General features: G+C 45.4%; 1 protein-coding gene across 2 annotated transcripts in view; it reads right to left on the bottom strand.

Moving 5' to 3' along the window:
- Positions 1–27909, bottom strand: part of UBP1 (upstream binding protein 1) — a 64982-nt gene that overhangs the window by 3607 nt on the left and 33466 nt on the right. Inside the window, exons 4-16 of one of the 2 annotated variants that reach the window (XM_043443493.1) lie at positions 20461–20537; positions 16249–16354; positions 15720–15826; positions 13971–14123; positions 13757–13867; positions 13203–13310; positions 8289–8392; positions 6057–6111; positions 5695–5788; positions 3160–3250; positions 2369–2475; positions 1392–1534; positions 665–716 (exon numbers count right to left, since the gene is read on the bottom strand). In XM_043443493.1, the coding sequence (XP_043299428.1) occupies positions 665–716; positions 1392–1534; positions 2369–2475; positions 3160–3250; positions 5695–5788; positions 6057–6111; positions 8289–8392; positions 13203–13310; positions 13757–13867; positions 13971–14123; positions 15720–15826; positions 16249–16354; positions 20461–20537 (1308 nt within the window). The remainder of the gene's footprint in view (positions 1–664; positions 717–1391; positions 1535–2368; positions 2476–3159; positions 3251–5694; positions 5789–6056; positions 6112–8288; positions 8393–13202; positions 13311–13756; positions 13868–13970; positions 14124–15719; positions 15827–16248; positions 16355–20460; positions 20538–27909) is intronic. The other variant, XM_043443492.1, reaches the window with a different exon arrangement.

Here is a 27909-nt window from a genome sequence, read left to right as displayed (position 1 = left end):
GCAAGAGTGGAAGAAAAGACAAACCTACTCACATTATTGTTGGTTTACAAACGAATCACTGACTTTGCAGTGCCTTTCAGATAAAACCTAAGCTCCCACCACTACTCTGCCTACTGGACTTGGCTCCTGCTTTGCCTGCCCTCCCCCGCACGGCAGCCACAGGCCCGCAGGCCTCCAGAGCAGCCCAGCTCCTTCCTCTGCAGACAGCCTTGCCCCGCCTGGGTGCTGCTCCTCAGAGACAGCCTAACGGCTTGCGTCCCCCAGCCCAGATGCCTGTGTCCATGAGCACCACACTTCCCCGTCCCTTCATGGCAGCCAAGCTCCGTGTTTGTAATCTGTGGGCATCTGTTGACCTCTTCTGGTTTGCTTTCCCCACCAGAGTAGGGGAAGACCTTTCCTGCACTGACAACACGTCTGACATGAGGTGCTCAGTGAAATGTTGGCTGAATGGACTGGGATTTTTCTCCAGGCATCCAGAAGGACGGACTCCTCTTATTTGCTAATTTCTGCTTCTGTCACTAGACAGTGTCTTGTTTTTCAAACTTAAGATTGGTAAAACCAGCAGTCAGACACAAGATGACACAAGTCATCAAGACCGCTGATTTCAGGCACACCGTCTTTCATGATTCTAGCATTTCAAGACACACATACACATGCAAAGTACCTTTTACTGTGGAGAATAAAAAACAACTCTCATCTTGAAAGTTCTGAACCATCTAGAAGAATAAAGCAGACACATAATTAATATCCAACTGTCTTAACTGATTAGGAAAGATTAAAATTAGTGAAAGGAAAATAGAAACACGTATACATGGGTGCACAAGTACAGGTCTCAAGTCAAAACAGTACTTCACGAGGCTGTGTGAGCTGACGGGTCTACACCTCGCGTGCGGCCTGCCCTGTGTTGGCCTCTTACTCTCGGGGGTCCCTGCGATCTGGCCCGTCACCCCTGGGCCCACAGTGGGCAGTCCCTGCCGGGCTCTCGGATACAGGTGCACTTCTGTCACCGCTTGCTTTTCCCGGAACACGGGATGGGGGAGAACTGCCCTCCTAACCTGCTTTCTAAAGCCAGTCATCAAATAGGAAAACCCATTCAAAGACCTCACTGTTACATAAAAAGGGCCAAAGCCCCAGGAAGCTGGAGTCTCCCAGTGACTGATGTCAGAGTTCAAAGACGGTGGGAAGTGACCCATGGTCCTCCTCACTCTGTATTCCTTCTACCACCCAGGACACCTGAACTCCTGATTATAAATTGCTCCCAATTTTGATGCCCAACTCTGAAAGTGACTCATGAGTACTGGCAAAAGAGGCCATGGGGTTTTCCTACAGCTCTTCAGCAATACATACAAAAGCAAACACCAGTGTGAAGGAGGAAAGGGCGTGTGAGTTACCTGATCGCTAACAAGAATGTGAATACCAGTGGGACCCTGTCTGTAAACCTGGTTAATTTGGTGGAAAGGAATATTAAACACCAGCGCAAGTTTTCGAGCAACTTCTGAGGCAACCATTTCTTCCAAGTAGATTGCATGATAAACTGAAATAAAAAATACAAACAGCATTTTAGCAGTCATCTTTGATCTGTTTTCCACCTGATCTATGGGAAGGTCACACCTTTCAAAGTACTAAAAAAATAAGATACAAAAAAGATGAGTATTTCCCCCTTACTACCCATTTAAATATGTTATTTATGCACACACGTATAATTAACATTAACCTCTGTACAAAAATATCTCTGGTTATAATTTTTATTAAAAGCAAACAGGAACAGTACAGATGGGCATGGAGGCACATTGTGGAGCAATGAGACTAAAACTGGATGTTGGCAATGGCTGCAAATTGTAGATATACTACACCTGAATTGTATACTTGCAATGGAAGGATTTTATGATATATAAATTATAGAAAAAGAAAGCTGTTTTCAAAAATAGTGTTTCTAGTAATATATAAAAAGAATCCAAAGAGGTCACAGTTTTTGATTCAGTAAACCTACTATTGGAAATTTATCCTTAAGAATAAAAGCTACGTGTCCTCCAAAGTTAGAATAGTGTGAAAGACAGTACAAGAGAAGCTAAGGAAGTGGCCCCCAGGCCCAGCAGGCTGCTGGCTGCAGAGAAGCCCTGGGCCCCACCGAGACAGCACCCCTGCAGGGAGCCGGACCCCGCAGGTCCTGCTCACTACTGATGAAAGCCAAGCAGGGATCAGGAGCTCCGGGCAGGGCCTGCCACGCTCTAAGATGAAACTTCACGAGAACAGCTGAGAAGGGCGCTGCCTCTCAACGGCCTCCTGCAGCAGGCGGTCCCCCCCCCACTCCGCGGGGCAGTGACAGCAGGCAGAGTGTCCCCCCCCCATACCCACCGACCGTACCCACCGAAGGGCGCGGCGCTGCCGCTGTCGCCCCCGCCCGCCGCCTGCTGCTGCCCCTGCGGCGCCGGCTGCTCGCGGCAGACGTAGAGGGTCAGGCGGGGCCGCACCGACCTGCAACCAGAAGAGGGCGCTCGTGAGCCGGGGAGGCGCTGCGCAGGGGCCGCTACGCGGGCGCCAGGGGTGGTTCCTTAGGACTTGACAAGGTTACTTCATTATACGAAATAATTCACCGGTAAGAATATAAAAACACACACCTCACACCCAGCTATCACAGGTTAGCACAGGTGGTCTGATCTCACGATCCAGACTCTGAACCATTGAGACAGTCATGCTGGTCAATTTAAGTTTCAACATTATGTCAGCAGTTTAACATCAGTAAAATTCAGTTTAATGGAATTCTCACGCCACAAATCTAGAAATAGCAGCGATAGTAAATGGATCTTAAAAGCCAACAGTTTACATTTCTATCATTTTAAAATCACAATTAGAAGCTTACGTTTTTAACAACTGTTTAGCGTCACATGACGTTGAAAACCATAGACTGTAGAGCTCACCTAAAGGAGCAGTTTGTTTTCTTGGCAACAAACCTCAGTCCTCCCACGTGCATTTCTAAGAGTCTACCCTGCCCTCCCGCCCGCACCGTATCTGGACCCGCCTGAAGGTGTCCATGAGAGTCTCCTTGCAAGCGCAGTGGGCCAGCACCCCAGCGTGGCACAGCCTGCCCACAGGCCCCGCGCGAACAAGGGCACATTCTTATTTCAAGCAGAACAGCTCCTTCTAAACACTGTGTTTTACCTCGACTTCAGTGAGTTATAGAGCCGAATCCCATCGGCTGCACCACAGATTTGTACTAGGTCCTCCTTGGTCAGTTTTAACAAGTCGGCACCTGGAGAAGAGCAAAAAGAGAATCTTCTCAAGGAACCAGGAGATGAACCAGCAGGACAGGCTGCTTGGCGGCATCCGTCTTCAGTTCAGTGTCCTTCGAAACCATCGCGGCTCGCTTATGGGTACAACCCCCATGAACAACACAGACACGGGATGCTGGCTCTCACATCCTGTGTCAAAGAGGAGCCGGGAAGCCCAGAGGCTGGTGAATCAGAGCGACAAGCACGGCTGACAGGAGGGACTGCTCCCAGCACAGACTGCCGTGCCTGCCTGCTCTAGCTGAGCGGTGCCTCTGAGGAGTAACATGATCCTGACCCGACAGTTCACCGTGAGATGGCCCAGGCCAATCTTTAATTTACAAAAGGAAGAAAGAGAAGTCAGACCTGCCCAAAGGCACCCAAGTTGTCAGCAGAGCTGGGATTAGGCCTCTGTATTCTATAACCTGCTACGTACAGTCCAACAGTAACAGCTCTGCCCCAGTGCCAGTTTTAATACAAAAGCATGGCAGAGAGCTGCACGATACTGAAGACTTCCTCTGTCAATATTTGGTGTGTTCATGGCACGGTGCCCAGGATTTGCTTTAAAAGGATGAGACTAACAAAGGCTGGTCATCCTCTTTGGAGCTGGTCAAGTGCCACAGGGGCGCTGCAGACTCTGTTTAACGTCTGAGTGTGTCTACAACCTTTTGTTTTCCCCCTTCATTGATGCTCAAGATGTAGTTTATTGGGAAAACTAAAATGCCCTCGAGATTAAAGCATGACTTCCATATGAGAAATATCCACTTACATATGTAACAAGATAATGGAGTTAGCTACTTTTGAGGACTTGAATGTTAGAGTCTCTTAAGTTTCTAGTTTGTAAGAGAGACCAGAGAAGCACATCTCCCGTGGGGCACAAGCCCTGATGGAGCCGTCCGTGGAGTCGGGTGAGCAGAGCCCAGGGCCTTCCACACACACCTCTGCCAACGGGAGCGGCGACGAGCGGCCTGGGAGCCAGCCGCCACCCACACGGAGCTGGACAGGCGCCCCGCGGGCCTCTCCGAAGCGCCCGACGGGCTCCTCCCCACCTCTACTGTGGGGACGCTGCCAGGGGAAGCAGAAGGCGGGAGGCCACGCCCTAGTGAGCGGCACTCACACAGCTACAGAACAGGAACCTGGGCCGCCGGCAGGGCCTTCCCAGGGTTCGGCGTCCTTGCCGTCTCCCCTGTGAGCATCCGGGGCTCCTCCCCAACACACACGGAAGTGTTTAGCTTTTCCACAGATAAATCCTCCAAGTGTGGATCTCGCTAGCAGTGAGAAGAAACCCAGCACTTTCATTTTAAAGAAAGAGTGCTGCCCGAGGAAGGACTCGTCAGGGCACCAGCACAGCAGGAAGGGCTGAGCAGGCAGGAGCCGCCTTCCGCAAGCAGGCTTCCCCCTGGGCAGCTGGCTGCACACACGCTCTGCTCTCTTACGAGGCTGGGAGAGCCAGCTGCCGCTTTCCTGTGGCCCAGGAGCCTGGCCGGGACACGTCAGGAGGTGTTCTGCAGGCAAAGGGCCCAGGGCTGAGCAAGTCTAGGAAATGCTGCCCCTGCCGGCGCATCACTACTGCGCCTCCCGGCGGGCTTCCCACAGCACCCCGGAAGCAGCACTGCCGGTCCCCTCTACCATTCCATCTACACACTTCCTTGGCTTACTAGGCAAGAGAAATCGTGCCTATAAAATTCCATATCTGAGCACATTCCTGCCCTGTAATGCTACACAGCAAAGATGAGGAACAACTGATACCACATCTTAGATGGATGTAAGGGCATTATGCTGGGAGAAAAGGTAACTGTATGATACATGCTGTATCATTCCATTTATGTAACATTTTCAAAATGACAAAATCATGGAGACAGAAAACAGACTAATGGTGGCCAGATGTTAGGGAGGGTGGGAGGGGGCGCTGGGTACACAGGAGACCCCTGTGGTGGTATCAGTACTCTGCACCCTGACTCCGGTGGCGGGGGTTATACGAACCTACAGATGTGATAAGGACGACACAGAACTATGTACACACATGGCACCGATGCCAATTCCTGGCTTTGATATCATACTACAACTATGTAACGAGCCGAGTAAAAAGTGCACTGGAACGTCTGTGTTATCTCTGCAACTTACGCAAAGCCAAAATTTACATAAAGTTAATAAAGTGAAAAAAATTGTGCATGCCCATTCACACCTATATAAAAACAAGGGCGTGTAAGCCTGCTGAGGCAGCATCGAGCTCCTGTTCTGATGCCGCACCAAGGGTCTCCAAGATCCACCACTGGGGACGCCGGGGGGACACAGGACCTCCCCACACAGGCTTGGGCAACATGATTCTATGTACAGTTTCTGCTCCAGTATTCAATTAAGGCTAATAATAGTCCAGAAACAAGGAAGTGAACAGTGTATGTGTGCGTGTACACAAACACAAACCCACCTAAAAAGTTGGAGAATAGTCTCGTGTAGGAAGAGAATCTGTTTTTGAGCAGCCACTGCTGTGTTTCCTGGATCGTGGCTGAAGGCTGAAGTTGCTGTTAGCAAAGAAAATGAACATAAACAGAAGTAACTATTTAGACTTACAAAAAAAAACCCACCCGAGTCACTGGCATGTCATTTAAACACAACATTTAAAAAGGACATTTAAACACAACAGAGAAATCCTACAGGTTTAAAGTTTAACACACCGATGAAGAGCAGAGGTGTGACTATTCAGTGACGCAGACAACGGTTCACACCTCCATCAGAGGCTTCACAATGCAGCACCCTGAATGCATGACAGGTTAGGGTGAAGACACTTACTTCACTAGAGGCCTGTGGAATTCCATCTCCCTGATGATTTGGGGAAGAAGAATTGCTGGGGATAAGGAAGGAAGGAAGAAAAGGATAATTGTTATATATATATATTTTAATTAAGACATTAAAGGATACTAGGTGAATTTAAAATAACACCATGGGACAGAGCAATGTAAATATATGCAATCTGCACAACGGATCAGGGAGTCAGTATGACGATAAGATCAAGACAAGGGAGTTTCCTGGTGGCCTAGTTGTTAGGACTTGGTGTGTTCACTGCCGTGGTTTGACTCCTGGTTTGGGAACTAAAAATCTCACAAACCACACAAATGTGGCAAAAAAAAAAAAAACCCAAAAAGATTAAGACACCAGAAGATGGTTTCACTTTTGGCTTCTCCATCTGTTCTAGCAAGGAAGTCAAGTGTCATGAAACACAAGGGTTCCATTTCCAGGGGTGCCAGGAAAATGAAGGATTCTTATTTATTTTCGTTAGGGAAAAAATAAGAGAATCAAGTAAAGTAAACAGTGGAAAATAACAGCAAAAAGAGTCTACTTTAATAATGAGCTATACGAAATGATCTAAACGAACCTAAGCCAAAATAGAAAATAAAATCCCTTTAATGAATACATTTATCCACCATTAAAGAGGGTGAAATGCAAGAGAACAAAAGGAACCAATGTGAGCCGCCATCCTTGTTTCCCGGGAAGAAGGAGGGCAGCTGCGTGGGGGGACATTTGCCTCCTGGGTCCCTTCTCAGCCCCCGCACCCCCGTTTCTTGGGTCCATCATGCCGCCGGTTCACTGTCCCCGCCCACTGGAGCCTGAGCTCCTCCGGATGGGGCTTCACTCATCTCAGAGCACCCCGAACAGTGTGGGGACCGCAGTGGGGTCCCAGGAGAGATCTGGTGAGCCGGCATGCACGTGATCTCTCCGCCCCGCTCGTAGCTTTCTAAGACTGTTCAGTCCCCCCTGCGGTAAGAAGCTGGTCCCAAGTCCAGGAGTGGCCTTCTCCTGAACCACAATACCTACGTGGAGACAAGTGGCCTCTTATCTGTCCAGCTCCTCAGGGAAAAGGCCTTTTTTTTTTCCTTCTTTTTCTCTCTCCAGACCCTGTTAGACTAAATGTTCACGTTCCCTCAAAAATCACCCTACCCGCAGCGTGATGGACACTACTGGAGGAGGGCCTTGGGACATAATGGGCAGTGGATGGAGCCGTGAGGGGGTGCCCAGGAGAGGGATCAGAGACCTGGTGAGTGGCCGCCTGCACTCTGCTCACTAGCAGGGAGCACGCGGGCTGGCAGCCCGCGGCCCGGGAGACACTGCTCACCAGAACCACCCTGCAGGCCCCTAGACCAGGGCGTCCTGCCTTCAGATCAGGAGTGACCTCCTGTTGTTTATAAGCCACTCGGTCCGTGGTGTTTAATTACAGCGGCCTGAGCTGAGTCCGACCTTGTCAGCATGGAGTGTAAAAAGGAGAGCCTTCTCCTCTCTTTTCTGGCTGCACCACATGACTCGTGAGACCTTCCTGACCAGGGACTGGACGCGGGCTGCAGCAGGAGCATTGAGTTCTAGCCGCTGGGCTGACGGGGAATTCTCTCCTTTATGGTTTTAACACAATTATGAAAGTTATGTTCCTTCCCAGTAAGAAATGTCCTGAGAGTGAGGACCTTCTGATCCAACTACTCACCAAGTGCTACTGCTGACGGGACAGAAAAGAGGATGAATAAAGCCCACTATTCCCAGCCCACTATTCCCACTTCTAAAACCAGAACAAGTCTTTAGAGATGAAAAGTCCTTCCTCTAAGTTTAACCACTTAATTTTTTAAAAATGAGTGTCTCTGGGAGAGGGAAGAAACGGGTCAGAAAATAATCCTTGTCTGACACGGTGAGCATCAAAGACCAGTGTACCTTATCATAAACGCAGCCGTAACCTGTTCAAATCAGTCTCCCCTTAACAACTCAGTCTTCTCCCTACCCACGACCTCATCAATGTTGTTTTTATCTCACAAAGAAGATATCTTGAAAGCGTACCCTTTTCTGAGTCCCACAGTTGTGAGTGTGTGAGGCACAGGGGCTAGGAAGGAAAAAGCTGGAAGGTGAAGAAAAGACGATTTTGCTCAGCAGCAGGCTGTCTCTAACTACCAGGTACCCCAGACACACACCCGAAGGCTGCCGTGACTTAGAGAGGAGCTAAGGAGCGAGGCAGCCCGGGGCCCCGCGCGTCACGCACACCGCTACCTGTCCGGGACGCTGCAGGCGCTCTGCGGCGGGGACGTGAAGGCGGGGGCCGCGGACGGGCTGTTGTTCACGTAGGCTGTGGGGGTATCGGGCCACGGAGAGCACTGCGGGTAGAAACGAAGATACGTGAATGATTCGCTTCTCCGGGATGCGGCAGTCTTGTAATTCACTCTCTACTGTGGCCAAATGCAAGATCATGAAACACAAGACACCTGACATCATCAAGCAACCTCACAGAAACACGTCAGACTGATTCTGTGTGCACACGCGTGTGCGTGCATGTGTGTGTGTGCGTGTCAGTGAAATGTTTCCTGTTTTGTGGCCTCTAGACCCTGACTACTCTCAGACGGCCCTGAGGTGACTGAGGACAGCAGCCAGCTTTCCTAAGGGCATTTGAGATGCACACTTAAGTATCGCTACGTTGTGATTTTGAGGATGCCCACCTTCGCTTCCTCCATTCCCCAGGAGGCACCTATTGAGGCCTGAAGGACAGCAGCGGCAAGCAAGGGCTCGGAAGCACCCATGCGTGCTGACAGGCACACGACTGTCCCTCGGGGCGGCTCTCGCCCGCCTCCCCAGGAGCAGGCCCCGGCACCGGGCACTTCCTGTCTCGGGTGGACGCCCCGAGGAAGGCGGACAGGCCCAGGGTGACGACGCCAGAACCGCAGACGGTCCTGCCTGCGGCCATCTAGCTATGCGTGCGTGTCGTCTGGAAGGGGCAGAGTGGACTTCAGTGTTTTTCACACTTCTGACCAAACACAGAGCCAAAGACCGGAGACACGCCAGCCGCAGAGTCAGGAGCGCTGACAGAGCTGAAGCCGACACGTGCTGCGCGGGCGGGGGTCCGAGTGCTGAGGGCGGAGGGGCTCCACCCACGCCGCGGGTGGTCTTTCCAGACGACCACACCCCCGGCTTCCAGGCTCCCTCGTCATCACCTCCTCCCAACTGACACAAAAAGGCCTCCTCTCACCACGGCTGCAGGGTACGAGACTCTGCCAAAAACTGGGCTAAAGACCATTCAAAGATACTAGGATGGATACTGAGGAAGTACATGACTCTAAAAAACTCCTGCATGTCAAGGGGTTTTCAACTTTTTGCTTTCAAAAAAATTCAGGAAGACATCTGGTCAGCTGACAGACACTGAGATGGATCCATCAGATCATACAAAAAGAGATCACTGGAATTTCTGGCAGGTATCTCAGGAGTTCCAAGGCCTGAATGACACACTGCTGAAAAGAAAAATAAATGTATCTAAACAAAGTTTCTCTTACCTACAAAAAATTTATAGTAAGTGTGTTCTATCTTCATCATTCAAAATATATTTCCAATAACATTTCTATTTTTGTACTTAACAATTACTCATCAAAATGTATATGATTTTTTGTTCTGATAAATTGGTACAAATAATAAGAAGTTTTAAATTCCTCAACTGATTTAAGCTTTATAATGGTCACAGGAACTTTTAAAAATGAAATTTAAACTTATATTAAGTTTGTGTTAAAAAAGTAGTTAGGGTGATTTTTTAAAGTTTTTCAGGCATGAAAGTATGTCCTATTTGGACAAAGTTATTTAAGGGGCATGAAAGAGAAAACATGAGATCAAGAAGTTAAGTGTGAAAGTGTTAGTCATTCAGTCATATCCAACTCTTTGCGACCCCATGGACTGTAGCCTGCCAGGCTCCTCTGACCATGGAATTTTCCAGGCAAGAATACTGAAGTGGGTTGCCATGCCCACCTCCAGGGGATCTTCCAGACCCAGGGATCAAACCTGGGTCTCCTGCAATGCAGGCAGATTCTTTACCATTTGAGCCATCAAGCTTTCAAACTTAGAGGGTTAATGTGCTGGCTTCACCTTAAGTCATACATACAGATAGTCACTATGTCAGAGAACTATTTCCTTTGCAACTATTTAAATTTATGATGAAAACTTTCAGATGTCAATCTAAAAATGTGCAAGGGAATTGTACTCTTTCTCAAAGTTCTTTTGTGTGAAGTCAAGACCACTAGTCTGAAGGACTCTTGAGGACAGAAACCAAGTCTCCCCAAAGGTTACAGGAGCTCAACAGCGTGTCTGACACCCATCAGTAACATGGGTGAAAACAAAAACAGAAGTCCCAGAATCTTGACATTCTTCACAACTACCCACTAGACATCCCCTCAGAAGCAGGGAAAATGACTGCAGACTTGATGTTTCGACTGTCATCAACCTGACATCTAAATGACATCACATCTGGCTGCAGTGCCTTGCTAAACCGCTGGCACGTCATACCAATTTCACTATACGTGACATTTTCCCAATGCCTGCTCTTTTCAAACGAGGGCCTTTGTTCTTTCCAGCTTGCCAAGTAGGACCTCCTCAGCACCTACAGTATGAGGCACACAAGGCCCTGAGCGCCGCCTGACAGGCCTCCTAACTCGCCTGTATCAAATGCTCACGGCCACCTTCTCTCCGCGGCAGACCTCCCTGCTACACCATCCTCCCCAACAACACAGCATAACACGCACGTCTACACAGCTTAGACCTTTTCCTATCGAGTCTCGACCAATCCACTTTGGTAATTACTGCCAGCTATATAACTGAGGAAACGAAGCCATCAATATCTCCAAGTCAGCATGGCAGGTAGTAAGTACAGCAAAGACACCAAATTTAATGTAATTCCATCAACATACTTATCTCACTTTTACATATCTAGATTCGTCTAGCATCAGAAAAGTAGGGTTGTTAACTGGTATCTAAAACTTGCCCAATAATTAAGAGACTCGATTCACTGAACACTGGAAAACCAGCACTCAATGCAAACTGGCCTCTACTTTTAGAAAAGACAGATTTCGCAGGTTCTTCAACGGCCAGGCTGGATGAAACGTCAAGACTCTCCCACCTGCATGTTTCATAGGTTTTTCTTAGTCTCGACCTATGAGGGCCAGGCACACCAAGGAGTATTTTCAGTGTTTCTTCTACCTTCTCATTCTTCATGGCTTTAAATGGTACTGCTTTTCAAGCAATGGTACTGCTTCAGCAAGATTCCAGCAATACCCGACCTGGACTCACAGGCTGGCACCTTTGGTGCCCTTGTGAACAAAGTCCCTCCCCGGGAGGAACAGAAAGTGAGGACCCATTGGCAGACCGCAGGCCCTGAGAGCCCAAATCCAAGCCCATGCAACACAGCTCAGATGCTAAGACCGACGGCGACGCGGAGGGCCCCGCTGTGCTGGGCTCCTGGGAACCTACAGGGTGGCCTCTCTTCATGCAGGACCGTCTCACACAGCACCCTGCAGCTTCAGCAGGTGAGTCTGGATCTTCCCACTGTAAGTCAGCTGGCACTCTCAGAGAACTGTAAGAAATGCCGGCTGGCTTTTGTAGGCACTCGAAGAAATATACAAAATGCCGCAGACTTTCTTTTCTGTACCTTGTTTTTAACAAACAGGTTTCTAAGAAGAGCTCTAACTATCCCCTAGTCTTAACCAAACGCAGTCTGGGGCAGCAGGCGATGCACACCGGGAGGACATGCCGATCTGCTGACAGGTCGCTGCTCTGCTGACATTTTGCACATTTCAGACCTAAGAATCATGAATTCCTAACAGTTCTACCATCTACAAATTAGAGCTGGGCTATGTCACATTTAATTTATAATCAGAACCCATTCATTTTAGTTAGTTTACAACAAGAGTGGGAAAGTGACTTGAGTTACCAGGCTTCCCCCCAAAAAGTTTACTGAGAATCATTTGTGTCTCCAGCTGGGAAACGAGGAGAAGAGAAACATAAAATTGGAGGGGTGGACGTCTGAGGGAAGGGAGTATACAGTTGTTCCACACGACCTGTGATATGAATCCAAAACACCCACTTAGAGAAAATGCAACATGCGTGGGGCCCCCTCACCCCTCAGAGAAGGACATTTTCAGTTTTACTATGTACAGAGGCATTTACAATATTTTCACTCAATGCTTTACTTCAGAAATAATAATCCTGTGATAGTGCCTGTGGCTTTCATGGTCTACAGTTAATTACCAATGCACGTGTAAGGGTGAAAGTCTATTTTCGGCATCTCGATAGCACAAACTCTGCAGTGATGAATACAGGGGCCATTAATACATATGATGACAGCTATTTTTAAAAAGTAATGTTTTCTGTTTCCATTTACTGCAGGTATAGAGATGATAATCCTCTGTCAACTGTTTGATGAAATATGAAATAAAGGCCTTATCTCTTCCTAAGCTGGTCAAGTTCATATTCAACCAAGGGCCCCCTGGACTGCACACTGTGGGGAACCAGGGCTGAGTGCAGCAAGGTGCCCTAGGCTGGCCTGAAGCATAAGGTCACGATGCAGGTGCCAAGAGGAAACGCTAACACAGTCCCAGGCCGCTTTTCCACCAGTGCCGCCGAACAGGCTTTTCAAAGCGCAGACACACATTCTTGTGCAAATGCAGGGAAGTGGGACACACAGGACCGCATACGTTAACGTCAAGCTAGCTGCCATCATTTCTCTAAACATCCATGACATTTTCTTATCACTTGCACACGTGAGAAAACAAACCCTTTTTTAATTGCACGGAAATAACTACTTTACTAAAAGAACGTTCAATCATTGTCAGTGCTCATAAAGGGAGTGTGTGTGCAAAGGAGAGAGGGAGGGGGAGAGGAGGGCAGGAAGGAGGCAGGGAGCGAACACAGTTCTGGGTGTCATTTTTTTCCCCCCTCCGAAACCACCCAATATGGTCAACTTTGTTTTAAAGTGTTAGATTTAGGAAATTGTCCTCAGTGAGGAACCAGCAGAAAGCAGGAAGTCTAAACAAAAGCAAATTCAATCAGGACAAGGACATCAAAAACGAATTTGGCTTTACGTTTCAGTGGAAGTCGGTCCTATATCTAACACTGCACAGGGTTTCTTGCACAATGAAAAGAGAAGAAGCCCCTTACACTGCCTCGCTTTGCCAGAGAATCACCGTAGTCTGCTGGCAAAGTCCGCTTGCTGGACTTTTTCTGCTCATGTTCAACTGCATCTTCAATTATAGGCTCAAGCCTCATCTGGACAAACACCAAAGATTGGGATCAATGTCTTTTCGTTACACAGAGAAAGATCTAACACCCTGTTCATGTCTCCGCCATCCGATTTAACAAACGTCCGACCAGCAGGATTCAGAAGTTTTAGGAAGATGCAAAACCCCAGACCTGACAAACATCGGACGTTCTGGGTCCCGGTTTAATGTCTAACCAACTTCGGGGATTTTAAAGTAAGTCTGCTTCCGAGACCCGACTGGGATTTCAGCATCTTCATTCCAGACCCCACCCAGGAAATGAATCACTTAAACTCCCCCAATTTAAAGAGAGTATTTTCCCCGCCGATTTCACCAAGAACATTATGCCCACTGACCACCCAAGCTTCCCAGCCCCTCCGCAGCCGAAACTCATCCTCACGGTGGCGCCCGGGGGCACCGCTCGGCCTCTCCTCGGAGCGGGGGGCGCCGCATTACCTCCGTGAGGACCGTGGTGTCGTAGGACGGCTGGTACTTCTCCTTCTCGTGCGCGGCTCGCTTCTCCATCTTCTCCCGGTCCGTTTTTTGTTTCCTATCTGCACCTTTTGGCTTAAAAACAAAGCAGACCTTTTCATCTATCAGGCCTCGGACGCGCACCTTTCACAAGCAACGCCAGGCCTCACTTCCTCAAAGCCTGCTTTCCAGCTCTCACCTTAAAAACTTTGATTTGGCAGCTAGCTGAGTGTAGGTGATCTGTGTATTCTCCATTTTCATTCTGCTTGAAGGTGTCAACCTGGATCCTAAAGGGCACTCCCTTCTCACCTCCGTGCTTCCGGGGAGTGAATTCGGTGCTGATGCAGTGTACCTAGAAGATGACTCGAGCTGAAATGGGTCTGGGCCCTGCCCACTGGTCACCCTTCGGCCCTGCTGCCTTTCAGAAGTCCCGCCACAGGTAAACTCAAGAGCCTTTCACACAGACTCCCACCTATGAGCCAGCTATCTGTCGGGAATTCCTTCCTCATATGACTTTCCCTTCCCAGATCCAACTGAGCCCTTCTGAACTGCCCCCTCCAGTGCCTCACCTCTAACGCAGGACGGGCTCCGACGATGAGCTCCATCAGTGCAGTGGCTTTCCTGAGTCTGTCCCCGACCCCCACCCCAGACCAGACGCTGGTCTTGAACCTGCACGTGGCTCAATCCACAGGACCCTCACGCCACTACGCAGAGCCCCAGGGCTTGCCCTCTACTCCCAGGACGCCGGAGTCCAGCCAGCTGGCCACCTCGCTGCTGCTCCTGTCATGAGCCTGTGGCACTTTGCCTGGGCCTTTCACAGTCCACAAGGCTCACCCAGCCCCACGGGCATCCATCTGAGGCTCTGAGGGCGGACGCAGTCCCCACCACTTCTGCGCCCTCTTCCTACGCCACCTCGGGGACGGCCCCAGGGTACCGCACAGTGTCAGTAACAAGACTTTAGTAATTTCTGACGGCGACACGTCTCCTCTTCGAAGAACTCAAGGTTAAACGGATCTCTACACTAAGACTGAGATATATGGCCAGCTCGTACATCCCTCTCATTCACCACATGACCAGATACCCTGTCAGATGAACAGTATGAGAGGTAACAAGTGACACGGCCCTGTTAGCTGATGGGGGACGCTGCTTGGAGGACCCAAAAATGCAAAATACTGAAGATTCTCTAAAGTTCACACAAACTAGAGTCTGCTTAGGCTGGTCGGCAATTAAAAGCAATCTTCCTTTTCTATATAAAGATCACCTACTCGGCAAATTTTAATACCACCACTGACAAATTTGAATATACTGACTATTAGAATTACTGTTGATTTTATTTTACATATAATAATACTATATATTTGTTTTTTCAAAAACTGATCTCTTAGGAGATACAAACTGAGCATTCACAAGTCAAATGAAATGCCCGAGGGTTGCCTTACAGTATTCCACCAAGAAACAAGAGGGGAAATTATAGTATCTGTAGAAGCCAGGAGACGTGCACACAGACAATTCATTATCTTCTCCTCCTTTTATGGGGGTCTGAAATTTTCAGTGTTAAAATATTTTTAAACAAAGCTAGACTATACTTTTTATAGTATAGTTTTTCTTAAAACTATACTTTTCAATCATCTCCTTTAAAAATAGGTTTTGTTCCAGAGAAATGCATTCTGACAAGAAGTGTTGATTATTGTTATTACTAGTGGTAAATGTAGTATTTAAATAATGCTTTACACATCAGATGGTCTCTATATGTTAATGTCTATACATGATGAAGTTAGTAGATTAACTCCAATTTAACAGTGTATGTTTGTGTATACAAAAGACACTACAAGACAGTTTACAAATAAGCATTTAAGGAAAATAACATGCTGCACCCAAGCATTCAGTCTCACCCAGGGCCTTCTGAACGATGAGGCTAGCGAGCTTGTAACAATGTGAAACTCCAAACCTGAATGAAAGCAGATGTGCGTTTTGCAGGATCCCACAGAAATTCAACTGCATTTAACTGGCTTGGATTTGTCCTGGTGTCAATTATTCCCACGGACATTGGAATATCTGCATTTTAATAAGAAGTGACATAGGAACAAACCAATTAAAAGGTTACAACTAAGATGATTAAGTGCTAATGAAATTATACTGTGCTTTTTCCTTCAATGTTTGCCATGGTCAAACACCTCAACCTCAGCCCACTTACTGTGTATCATACTTTCTCCCACCATGGCTTGTTTCTATTTCATTTTATTAAGAAAATGAGGGATTGATACCAGTCAACAATGATCTAAATGATTTCAAACTCATAAAATCTCTGGCTCAGTTTCTGTAAGCGCGTGTGCATACACACACACACACATCCCAACTTCAGTTTTAACTATAAAACAACTCAAGTCACGCAGGATCTGCTGACATCAGACCTTCCCCACACGATCACGCGCGGTGTGTTGCCAGTGTACCAGCAGGCCCCCTGACGCCGCCTGTACCTAAGTCGAGGAGTCTGTCTCCCGGGCGATTCCACTTCCAACCTTCAAGCTGCTGATGCTCTGTATACTGGAGTCGTCGGTCATGGAATACAACTCTAATGATGCTCTGTGGAATAAGTGGGGGAAATGAACACTTTTAAACTGTCCCAGCTAAAGAGCACAAGTGTGTTCACTTCTTAAACATTAACCTATAACAGAAAAGCATACAAAAGCAAACTCTAATTTACACATTTTGTAAGTGGGCTGTCTTCTTCTTGGATACCTAGGTTACAGGTACAATTAATAATATTTGGTGCAAAGAATTCTAACTCAACAAGAATAAAATGGTTTCTTAGGTAAAATTTTTATTAAAAAATTTGATACTGTAATACAAAATTAAGGTCTGTGTCCCTAAGAAATTAGGAAGAGTTATATTTCTATAAAGAAATCATTAGGGATGACCCCAGCTCTCCCGTGGTTAGGGCTCTGTGCTTCCAATGCAGGGGGCCTGGGTTTGATCCCTGGGCCGGGAATTAAGACCCACCCCCCCAGCATGCTGCACAGCACCCCCTAAAAGTGTCAAGGGCATGGGGTGAGGGTGGGGAACTGCCACCACCCCCAAATAGAGAACCTATATACAAAATTAATTCAAACTGCAAGTGAGGTTAGCTGAGGTAAGCAAGGGAAACAAAACAGAAAAGAACACAGGTAAACGTCACCCAAACACTCAAGTCCATTTCGAGGGAAGGCTTTAACTCTACCCCGCGAACTATAGGCTGTTCTCTGCTCTCCACCCAGCCCTCCCACACCTGCCACAGGTCTGGGCTGCCAACTACTATTTTGTTTCAGGGACAGGATAACAGGCCATCAAAATGGATTCAGATACCATATTTGCACTAATTAGTGTTTCTGACACATTTATAAGTAATTGCTTCTCAGACTATGATGGAATAAGACACTCTTATTTCCAGTAGACTCCCTGCTGGATAGAACAGGAAATAACTTGTTACCCATACATAGAAATATTACCATTAGTGCCCCTACCTTCCCCAACACCACATGCGGTCCAAACCAAAGCCGATGCGTCTTTTGAAAGGAACCATTTAAAAGCGCAGCACAGAAAATGTCATGATTTTGATTCTCTCATATTTAGTAAGAACCAGATCAAATCCATGAATTCAGATAAAAATAGTATGAGAATATACTAGTTTATAGTGCTGTACTAAACCCCTTTCTAGGTCAGACTAAGCAGCACAGTAAGGAATATAAAGGGGGGACCACACTTAGGAAATGAGAGGATATAAAAGAAAACCTCTTAAATGAGATTAGAAGGGGAAAAGTTCTCTGGAAAGTGAAGTCGCGTCCGACTCTTCGCGACCCCATGAACTTTAGCCTGCCAGGCTCCTCTGTCTATGGGATTTTCCAGGCAAGAATACTGGGGTGGGTTGCCATTTTCCTTCTCCACGGGGTCTTTCTAACCCAGGGATGGGACCCAGGTCTCCCGAACTGCAGGCAGACTCTTTACCATCTGAGCCACCAGGAACTTCTCACTAAAAGGAGACAATGCACCTAGAGAATGAGCCACAGATAAGGAGCCCTAACAATAAGACAGAAACAGAACAAGCAGAGAGAACGTGCTGAATATTTTAAACACATCAAGAAGTTCCCAAGCACCTTTGCTCAGCAACATTTGATCCCTGAGACTTCCCCTCAAGAGTGAGTCAAAGATCATGGGGGCAGGAAATTGAACTCTAGATGGCTGCAGAGTATTCTAGGGGCTCTTCTAGCTGAAAAAGGATGTTGTCTTATAAGAAATCCATCCTGAGGACTTCTCTGGTGGTCCAGTATTTAAGGCTCTGCACTTCCAATGCAGGAGGCACAGGTGTGATCCCTAGTTGGGCAACTAAGACGCCGTGTGACGCGGCCAGAAAACCAAGAAAAAGAAATTCATCCTGTAGTCTCTGGCAGTCACTAACTGTAACTCTGAATCCCAGACAAGCTCTCAGGACGTGACTGTCTGTATTCACATCCACCAAATATCAGATATGTGGTTTCTCAAGTGGTTGATCAAATTAATTTAAGACCGTTTAAAAAGTAACCCTGTGACTGTCACAATGACAACAGAGTTCACCCACATCGTCCCTTAAGTAACATATCACTAGGCTGAATATTAACCAGGTGTGGCACAATTTGGCAAAGATTTGCCGGGACACCCCATACTTGTCTGACAACGATGAGCTGGAACCAGGTCATGCTGAGAGATTATCACTGGTAATAAGCCTCCTGGACTCTGGAAAATGAGAGCTGTGAGTCTCCTTGACCAAACTCTATTTGCCACTAGAGTTCAGCAGAGTATAACCAATCCAATGGGGCTTGCTTACTGGGAACAATGCTAACACCTCTGTAAAAAGGTGAATCTGATCAGTGTTTACCACAGGCGAGAAAGCAAAATGAGGGAATTTTTAAAAAGCTGGCTTGAAGCTTAACATTAAAAAAAACTAAGATCATGGCATCTGGTCCCATTATTTCAAGGCAAATAGATGGGGAAAAAGTGGAAGCAGTGACAGATTTTTTTTTTTTGGGCTCCAGAATCAATGCGAGTGGTGACTGCAGCTATGCAACTAATAGATGCTTGCTCCTTGGTAGGAAAACTATGACAAACCCAACAGTGTATTAAAAGGCAGAGATATCACTTTGCTGACATAGGTCTGTAAAGTCAAAGCTATAATTTTTCCAGTAGTCATGTATGGATGTGAGAATTGGACCATGAAGAAGGCTGAGTGCGAATTGTGGTGCTGGACAAGACTCTTGAGAGTCCCTTGGACAGCAGGGAGATCAAACCAGTCAATCCTAAAGGAAATCAGTCCTGAATATCCACTGGAAGGACTGATGCTGAAGCTGAAACTCCAATACTCTGGCCACCTGATGTGAACAGCTGACATTAGAAAAAACCCTGATGCTGGGAAAGATTGAGGGCAGGAGGAGAAGGGGTCAACAGATGATGAGATGGTTAGATAGCATCACTGATACAATGGACATGAATTTGAGCAAACTCCAGGAGATAGTGAAGAACAGGGAAGCCAGGCATGCTGTAGTCCATGGGGGTCACAAAGAGTTGGGCAACAACAAATGATAAAAAAAAAATAGTCATCTGACTCACCCTCTAGGGAAATGACCCAACTCACTGATGTGGCCTAGACATGAGAGACTCCACATTTAAACGGCACATGTGAGAACAGGTAAGTCACCCGTCTCCTTCCATTCCAAGTATGCTGGGAGTCCTAGGAGTCAAGGGAAACCTGGGCGCTTATTCCAGGTTGGCAAGACAGTGCTCCAGTGCGGACCAGTAGGATTAGGAGCTTCCTGCCCCTAAATATTCAAAGACTCTCAGGCGCGCAGCGCTGGACAGCTGCTTTCGGGACATGCTAGGCTTGTCAGCACCAGTACCGCTGTCCCCTCCCCACGCTCGCCCTTCTGAAAAGGACAGGCCTTTCCAGCCGAGGTACTCTCCGCACTGAGGGCCCAGCGGGCCTCCCCGGAGGAAGACGGAAGGGCCGAGAGAAGTCCTGCTTCTGTCTCACCAGCACAGCCTCACTGAAGTCTTCCCTCTCGCCAGTGAAGCTTCTCCCAGAGCCCTTGCCTGTAACGCTTGGGAGTTCTGCTGTCACACTGGGTGGTGAGGGACAAAAGACTAGGAGGATCCACCACGCACGACGCTGCAGGAGCCAGCGGTGGGTCTGAAATCCTAAAAGGACTGCGTTTGGCTCTGCCTGGGATGAATGACTCTCCAGATAACTCCAGTAGGGTGAAGAAATAAAATTTTACTTAGGACAAATTTTAAGAGGTAAAATAAAAGGCTCTTTAGAAGTATCACAGTAACACTTATACTTGCCCCCACAGTATCTTTTTCCCTAAGGTATCTTTTAAAGAGAAACAAAGCTTTTGTTTTTTAGTACTGGGTTTTTCACCCTTGCTCAGTTACAACTGTTCTATGGTACCTTGTTTCCAGAGGGCTTTAATGTTTACTTCAGTAACTGCTATAATTCCTATTTTACAGAGGAGTCAACAAAATATAGCTCAAAAAGTTAAGTTTTAATAAAGCCACTACTTCCTTAAAGTGACATTAAATAATTTGTTAAAAACTCCTGCAACAAAAAGCAAAACTCTTGCGGCAAAACTGCTATTTTTTGAGTCGTTTCAGTATCTGTTCAGAATTTAAATGGAGGTCCTTACCTTTACCAGTTTTCCAGTGATCTCAGGCACATCTCCCATTTTCCGATTATCCAGCATTCGGATTTCGTAAGACTGACCTACGTGTAAAAACTGTGTATCAGAAACAATCCATTTAGAGAATCTAACCCTGTGTATTCAGCTCCCTCTCAAACACACAATTACCCAGCGTTAATTTATTAGAGAAGCAAACGGGGGTTGATCTTTCTCCTTCCTGCAAGTCACATCCTTTCCTTCTTCCACTCTCACAGAAGACTGGAGTTCCTTGGTCACTTCCCTTTCCTCTCACACTACCGTTTCATTACACATACACATTACCTGAAACCAATTTTTCTTAACAGCTTTACTGAGATATAACTTACATGCCATAAAATCCACCCTTTTAAAGTGTGCAACTGTTTTTTAGTATATGCAGACTTGTGCAGCCATCATTGCTATTAACCTTAGAGTACCTTCATCATCAAAAATAAACACATACCTGTGAGCAGGTCCCTTCTCAGGCCCCCACCCCCAGCCCTTTGCAATCACTCATCAATCTACCTTTTGCCTCTTGGGATTTACCTGCTTTGGACACTTGATATAAATGGAATCACACAGGTGGCCTTCTGTGACTGACTTTTTCACTTATGTGTCAGTCTTTCCTATTTATGGCCAAATTATTCAACCGAACATACACACATTTCCTTTATTCATTCAACAGTTGGCAGGCATCTGGGTTGTCTCCACTTTGGGCTATTATAAATAATGATACTAGCAACATTTTGGACAGGTTTTTGTATGAGCTAGGGTCAAATTTTAATCCTGGAGCCTTCTTCCTTGTGTCAGGTAAATCCAGCTTAACATTTTATCACTGCTCAATTTTGGTCCATAAAAAAACATACCAATCTATTTAATTAGGAAAATAAGCTGCTGCCAAAAGTCAAGTAATGTGCTCCAGATTTCCTACAAGAGATTTCTGGATTAACTATCATTAACTAATAAAAGTGACAGCATAATTTGATATGTAGAAAATTAGGAGTAATTAAAGAGGGCTTCCATATGAAGTTAAGGCTGTTTATGATGAAACTACCAATATCTTACCCACAATACACTGGGCTTACAAAAAAACACACAAAGGGTGTAAGATCACATGATCAAAATATAAGTTACCAAAATACAACCAAATCACTCCAAGGCTGGTAGAGGAAAATAACTGCCATATATACCACTAAAGAACAGTCCTTACATTATTTCAACACAATGAGAGAGATTAAACTAAAAACCCCTGTACAGCAAGAGAGAGACTGTTTTCCTTTACAGTTAAATCTGCAGCACACTTCACAATGGATCTGAACTGATCTTTTAAGAAGGCAGATGAACAACCAGGAGAGGTAATGAGCTGTCTCCACTGCTACACGTGCCCCAGGGATGTGCCTGAACCACTGACGCTGCCGAGAACGCCAGGACCAGACCCCAGTTTCGGCATCTAAACACCCTCTATCAAGGGAATAATAACCAGCACACAATGAGTAGTGAGGCGACAGGGCCTCGTACTAAATAAACCCACACAAGCACCACAGGGTCATCCCCACACATAAACAGTCCTCTGAAACCACAGTAGGTAATTGTTTTTCCTAAACTCACAGATTAAGAGAATACAAGTAAAATGGAAAAGCAGAGGAACCACACCTAGTTAAAAGACCAAGAGAATCTCCCTGAAAGAATAAACAATGAAGCAGACCTCTTTGATCTAATAGACACTGAGTTCAAAAAGGAGGTAATGAAAATATTGAAGGAATTATGAAAGGCTATTGATATAAATGCAGATTATTGTGAAAAGAAACTAGAAACTATAGAGGGGCCAAGAAAAATTAGAAAATTCATTTCCTGAGACAAAAACTGAGCTAAAGGAAATGAACAGCAGAGTGAATAATGCAGAAGAAAGAATAAGAGATCTGGAAGGTAGAATAATGGAAATTATCCAATCAGAACAGCAACTAGAAAGTCAAATTAAAAAAAAAAAAATTAAAGCAATATAAGAGACCTACCTATGGGATAATCTAAACCATCCCAATCTATGCATAACAGGGATTCCAGAAAGGAAAGAGAAAAACAGACTGAAAATGTATTTGAAGAAATTATGGCTGAAAACCTCCCAATTCTAAAGAAGGAAACAGATATCCAGATACAGGAAGCATGGCAGGTCCCAAAAAAAGATGAACCCAAAGAGACCTACATCATGACACATTATAATAAAAATGGCAAAAGTTAAAGGGGGACTCCAGAGGCAGCAAGAGAGAAACAGGGTTCATTACAAGGGAACTTCCATAAGGCTACAAGCTGATTTCTATACAGAAATGCTGCAGGCCATGAGGGATATATTCAAAGTCCTGAAGAGGAAAAGTCTGCAACCGAGGACATGCTCTACCCAAGAAGATCATCATTTAGAATAGGAGGAGAGATGAAGAATCCCTCAGACAAGTAAAAACCAAAGGAATACAGCAATACTTAGCCTATTTTAAAGAAAATGTTGAAAAGTCTTCCCTACTAGCAGTAAAGAAGAAAGAATCTATAGGAAAGAGGAAAATCCACAATTGGAAGATAAATCGCTTAAATAAGCTAGCACACACATTTTTAAAAAATCAAAAAGATTTCTGTGAAAGTGATGATAACAATAATGAACAGAAAACTATAAACATGAAGATGCAAAGTGAAAGCGTTAGTCACTCAGTCATGTCCAACTCTTTGTGACCCCATGGACTATGGCCCACCAGGCTCCTCTGTCCATGGGATTCTCCAGGGAAGGATACTGGAGTGGGTTGCCATTTCCTTCTCCAGGGGATCTCCCTGACCCAGGGGTTGAACCTGGGTCTCCTGCACTGCAGGCAGATTCTTTACCAACTGAGCCACCAGGGAAGTGGTGAAGATATAAAAAAGGACACCAAAATCATAAAATAGGGGTGGGGAGGGAGTAAGAGAATGTAGACTTTTTCCCCCTAGAATATCTTTTGAGCCCATATGACTGACAGTCTAGGGAAAGGAGATAATGGAAAGGGTTGATATCCTTGAAAAACAGAGTAAGCACAAATCAAAAACAAAACAGGTTCATAAAAAAACAAAAAGAAGAGAATGTAAGTGTAATACAAGAGAAAATCATGAAACCACAAAAGGAAAAAGAAAAAATATAAAATCAGTGGGAAAATAGGTTTAAAGTAGCAATAAATACATAGTTATCAATAATTACCTTAAATGTCAATGGAGTAAAAGATGCAGAGTTGCAAACTGGATTTAAAAAAAAAAAGGCTCAACTATGCTGCCTGTAAGAGACCCACTTCAGGGCAAAGGACACACGTAAGTTGACAATGAGAGGATGAGAAAAGATACTTCATGCAAACAGAAAAGACAAGAAAGAGGGGACTGCAATACCCTTAACAGAGAAGACAGACTTTAAAGATAAAGGACAGTATATGATGATACAAGAACAAAAACCAGAAGATTTTACACTTGTCAACATATACACACCTAATAAAGGAGCACCCGAATATATAAAAGACTAACAGACATAAAGGGAGACCCGAAAAACTGACAAGAATATAATTGCTAAAGACTTCAAGACAGAGAATCAAGAAGGCAACAGAAATCTTAAATGATACAACAGGACAGGTAGACTTAATTGATATTTTTAGGACATTTCTTTTAAAAAGACCAAACCAGAACACACATTATTTTCCAGGGCACATGGAATATTCTCGAGGACTGATCCCACACGAGGGCACAACACAAGCCCCAACAAATTTAAGGTCTCCAGGATCCTTTCTTACACCAACACCAAGAAACTAGAAATAAACCACAGCGGGGAGGGAAAAAAAGCAAAACACAAGCAATTAAAGGAACTAACATTCCAGTAAACAATTTATGGGTCAACACTGTAAAGCAATTATACTCCAGTAAAAATTTAAAACAAAAAAACCTAACAGATCAAGGATGAAATCAAAGGGGAAATTTTAAAATACCTCGAGGCAAATGAAAATGAAAACACAACCATACAAAACCTACAGGACACAGAAAAGGAGTTCTTAGAAAGAAGTGCATCGCGATACTGGCCTTCCTGAAGAAATAATTAAAAAAGAAAATCTCAAACAACCTAACTTACAACTTAAAAGAATTAGAAATAAGGGAACAAATGAAACCTAGTCATCAGAAGGAAGTAAATAATAGTCATCATAGAGTAAACAAAGACTAAAACACACACCAACAGACACACAAAAAAAAACTCCCCACAGGAACGTCCCTGGCGTCCAGTGGCTGAGACTTCACACTGCCAGTGCAGCAGGCCCAGGTTCAGCCCCTTGGTCAAGGAGCCAGATCCCAGATGCCACGGCTGAAGATCCAGCAAACTATAACTAACGATCCAGCAGGCGGCAACTAAAGCTCCTAAGGCCGCAACAAAAAGAGTTCCCGCATGCCACAGTACTGCGGAAGACCTGGCACCTCACCCACCCACCCACCCACCAGCCGAACCTTCCTACAAACCAAAGTCCAGGGCCAGATGTCTTCACAGGCGAGTTCTGCTGAACATACAAAGAATCTACACTAACCCTTCTCAAACTCTTCCAAAAGACTGAAGAGGAGGGAACGTTCTCAAGGACATTCTATGAAGCCACCATCAACCTGATACCAAAACCAGACAAAGATACCATGAAAAAAGAAAACTACAGGCCAATATACTGGATGAATACAGATGTAAAAATTCTCAACAAAGTATTAGCCAATTGAATCTAACAACACATAAAACAGATCATATACCACAACCAAGTGGGATTCATCCCAGGCTCACAAGGATAGTTCAATATACACAAATCAATGTAATGTACCACATTAAAAAAAAAAAAGTCAAAACCTACATGATCGTCTCAATAGATGCAGAAAAGCCATCTGACAAAATTCAATACCCACCATATGTATATCACAGTGAGTACACATAGAACATATCTCAACATAATAAAAGCCATTTATTACAAACCCACAGCCAATATAATAACTCAACAGTTATTCCTGAAAAGCAGGAAACATTCCTGCTAAAAACTGGAACAAGACAAGGATGCCAGCTCTCACCACTTCTATTCAACTCAGAATTGGAATTCCCTGATGCAGCAATCAGAAAAGAAAAAGAAATAGAAGGTAACCAACTGGATTGGTGAGGTAACACTGTTATTGTACGCAGATGACATGATACTGAAAATCCTAAGGATTCCACACAAAAACTACTAGATCTGATTTTATAAGTGATACTCTGCCCTCAAAGTAGCAGAATACAAGATTAACTTTCAGAAACTGGTTGCATTTCTTTACACTAACAATGAAATATATATATATAAAAAAAAAGAATGTAAAAAAAAAAAAAATACCCTTTAAAATCACAACAACAAAATACCTAGGAATAAATTTGACCAAGGAGATGAAAGACTTATGTGCTGAGAACTATAAAACATTAATACAGGAAATTAAAGAGGATTCAAAGAAATGGAAGCTACCTATGTTCTTGATTGGAAGAATTAATACTGTTAAAACAGCCATACTACCCAAAGCAGTCTACAGGTTTAATGCAATTCTTATCAAATTACCCATGACATTTTCTACAGAACTACAACAAATAATCCAAAAATGTATACAAAACTATGAAGACCCAGAACTGCCAAAGCAATCCTGAAGGACAAAGAAGACAGAACACAACCGGAGGCACAGCTCTCCCGGACATCAGACAGTAACAGCTCAGTACAGTCCTGCCACAAAAACACATACGGATCAACGCAACAGACAGCCCAGATAAACCCACACACCCGCAGTCAGCCTTCAACAAGGGAGGCGGATTATAACAAGTGGAAAAGTCTCTTCAGCGAGTGGTGTGGGAAAGTGGACAGTTACATGTAAATCAATGAAGCTAGAATTCATACCATACCACCATAAACAAAAATAAACTCAAAACGGCTTAAAGACGTAAGCTTAAGACATGACACCCGAAGACTCCTAGATGAGAACACAGACCAGACATTCTCTGACATAGATCATACCAAATGCATTCTCAGTCTCCCAAGGCAATAGAAAAAATACACAAATGAGATCTAATCAAAGCTTTTGCACAACAAAAGAAAGAAAAGAAAGTTTAGTTGCTCAGTTGACTCTTTGCAATCCCATGGAGGCTCCTCTTTCCATGGGATTTTCCAGGCAAGAGGACAGGAGTGGGTTGCCATTTCCTTCTCCAGAGGATCCTCCCAGCCCAGGGATGGAACCCAGATCTCCCACATTGTAGACAGATGCTTTATTGTCTGAGCCACCAGGGAAGTCCTTTGCACAGCAAAGGAAACCATAAAAAAAAAAAAAGAAAACCACCTACAGAATGGGAGAAAATATCTGCAAACATAAATGGGCTTAATTTCCAAAATATACAAACAGTTCATAAAACTGAACAATAAAAAAAAACAACCCAGTTGAAAAATTGGCAGGAAACCTAAAGAGATTTCTCCGAAGAAGAAATACAGATGGGCAACAGGACAGGAAAGGATGCTCACTGTCACTAATTATTAGAGAAACGCAAGTCTGAAGTGCGGTGAGGTACCACCTCACACAGGCCAGAATGGCCATCACCAAAGAGTCCGCAAATAACAAATGCTGGAGAGGGAGTGAAGAAAAGGGAACGCTCCTCCACTGCTGGTGGGAATCTAAGTTGATGCAGCCACTATGGAAAACAGTATAGAGTTTCCTCGGAAAACTAGAGCTACCATATGATCCAGCAATCTCACGCCTGCACATATACCCAGACAAAACTGTACTTCAAAAAGATAACTCCATCCCTGTTCACAGGGGCACTATTCCTAATAAGGCAGACATGGAGACAACCTGAATGTCCCCTGACAGGTGAATGGATAAAGATGTGGTAAATATACAATGGAGTACTAGGTACTAGGAAGTGGTTAAAAAAAAGAGCCACGTAATGCCACTTGCAGCAACAGGGATACAAACCGAGGCTACCATGCTAAGTGACGTAACTCAGAAATAGAAGGACAAATGATGTCACTTAGGTGTGACATCTGAAATACAACAGAACCTAGCTATGAAACAGAAAGAGTCACGGACACAGAGCGCAGACTGGTGGCTGCCAAGGGGGCGGGGATGGGAAAGGGACGGCTTGGAGGTCTGGGGTTAGAGGCAGGAACCAGTGCATGCTGTGCTGCTGTTTAGACACTGTGTCGCATCTTTGCGACCCTGTGGACTGTAGCCCCCCAGGCGCCTCTGTCCATGGAACTTCCCAGGCAAGAATACTAGAGTGGGTTGCCATTTCCTTCTCAGGGGATGTTCCGGACCTAGGGATCGAACCTGCATCTCCTGTTTGGAAGGCAGATTCTTTACCACTGAGCCACCAGGGAAGCCCAAACCAGTATATATAGAACGGATAAGCACCAAGGTCTTACTGTA

This window comes from Cervus canadensis, chromosome 22 (assembly GCF_019320065.1).
Source record: "Cervus canadensis isolate Bull #8, Minnesota chromosome 22, ASM1932006v1, whole genome shotgun sequence".
In the NCBI taxonomy this organism is placed as follows: Eukaryota; Metazoa; Chordata; class Mammalia; order Artiodactyla; family Cervidae; genus Cervus; species Cervus canadensis.
This window is presented reverse-complemented; position numbering and strand designations above follow the sequence as displayed.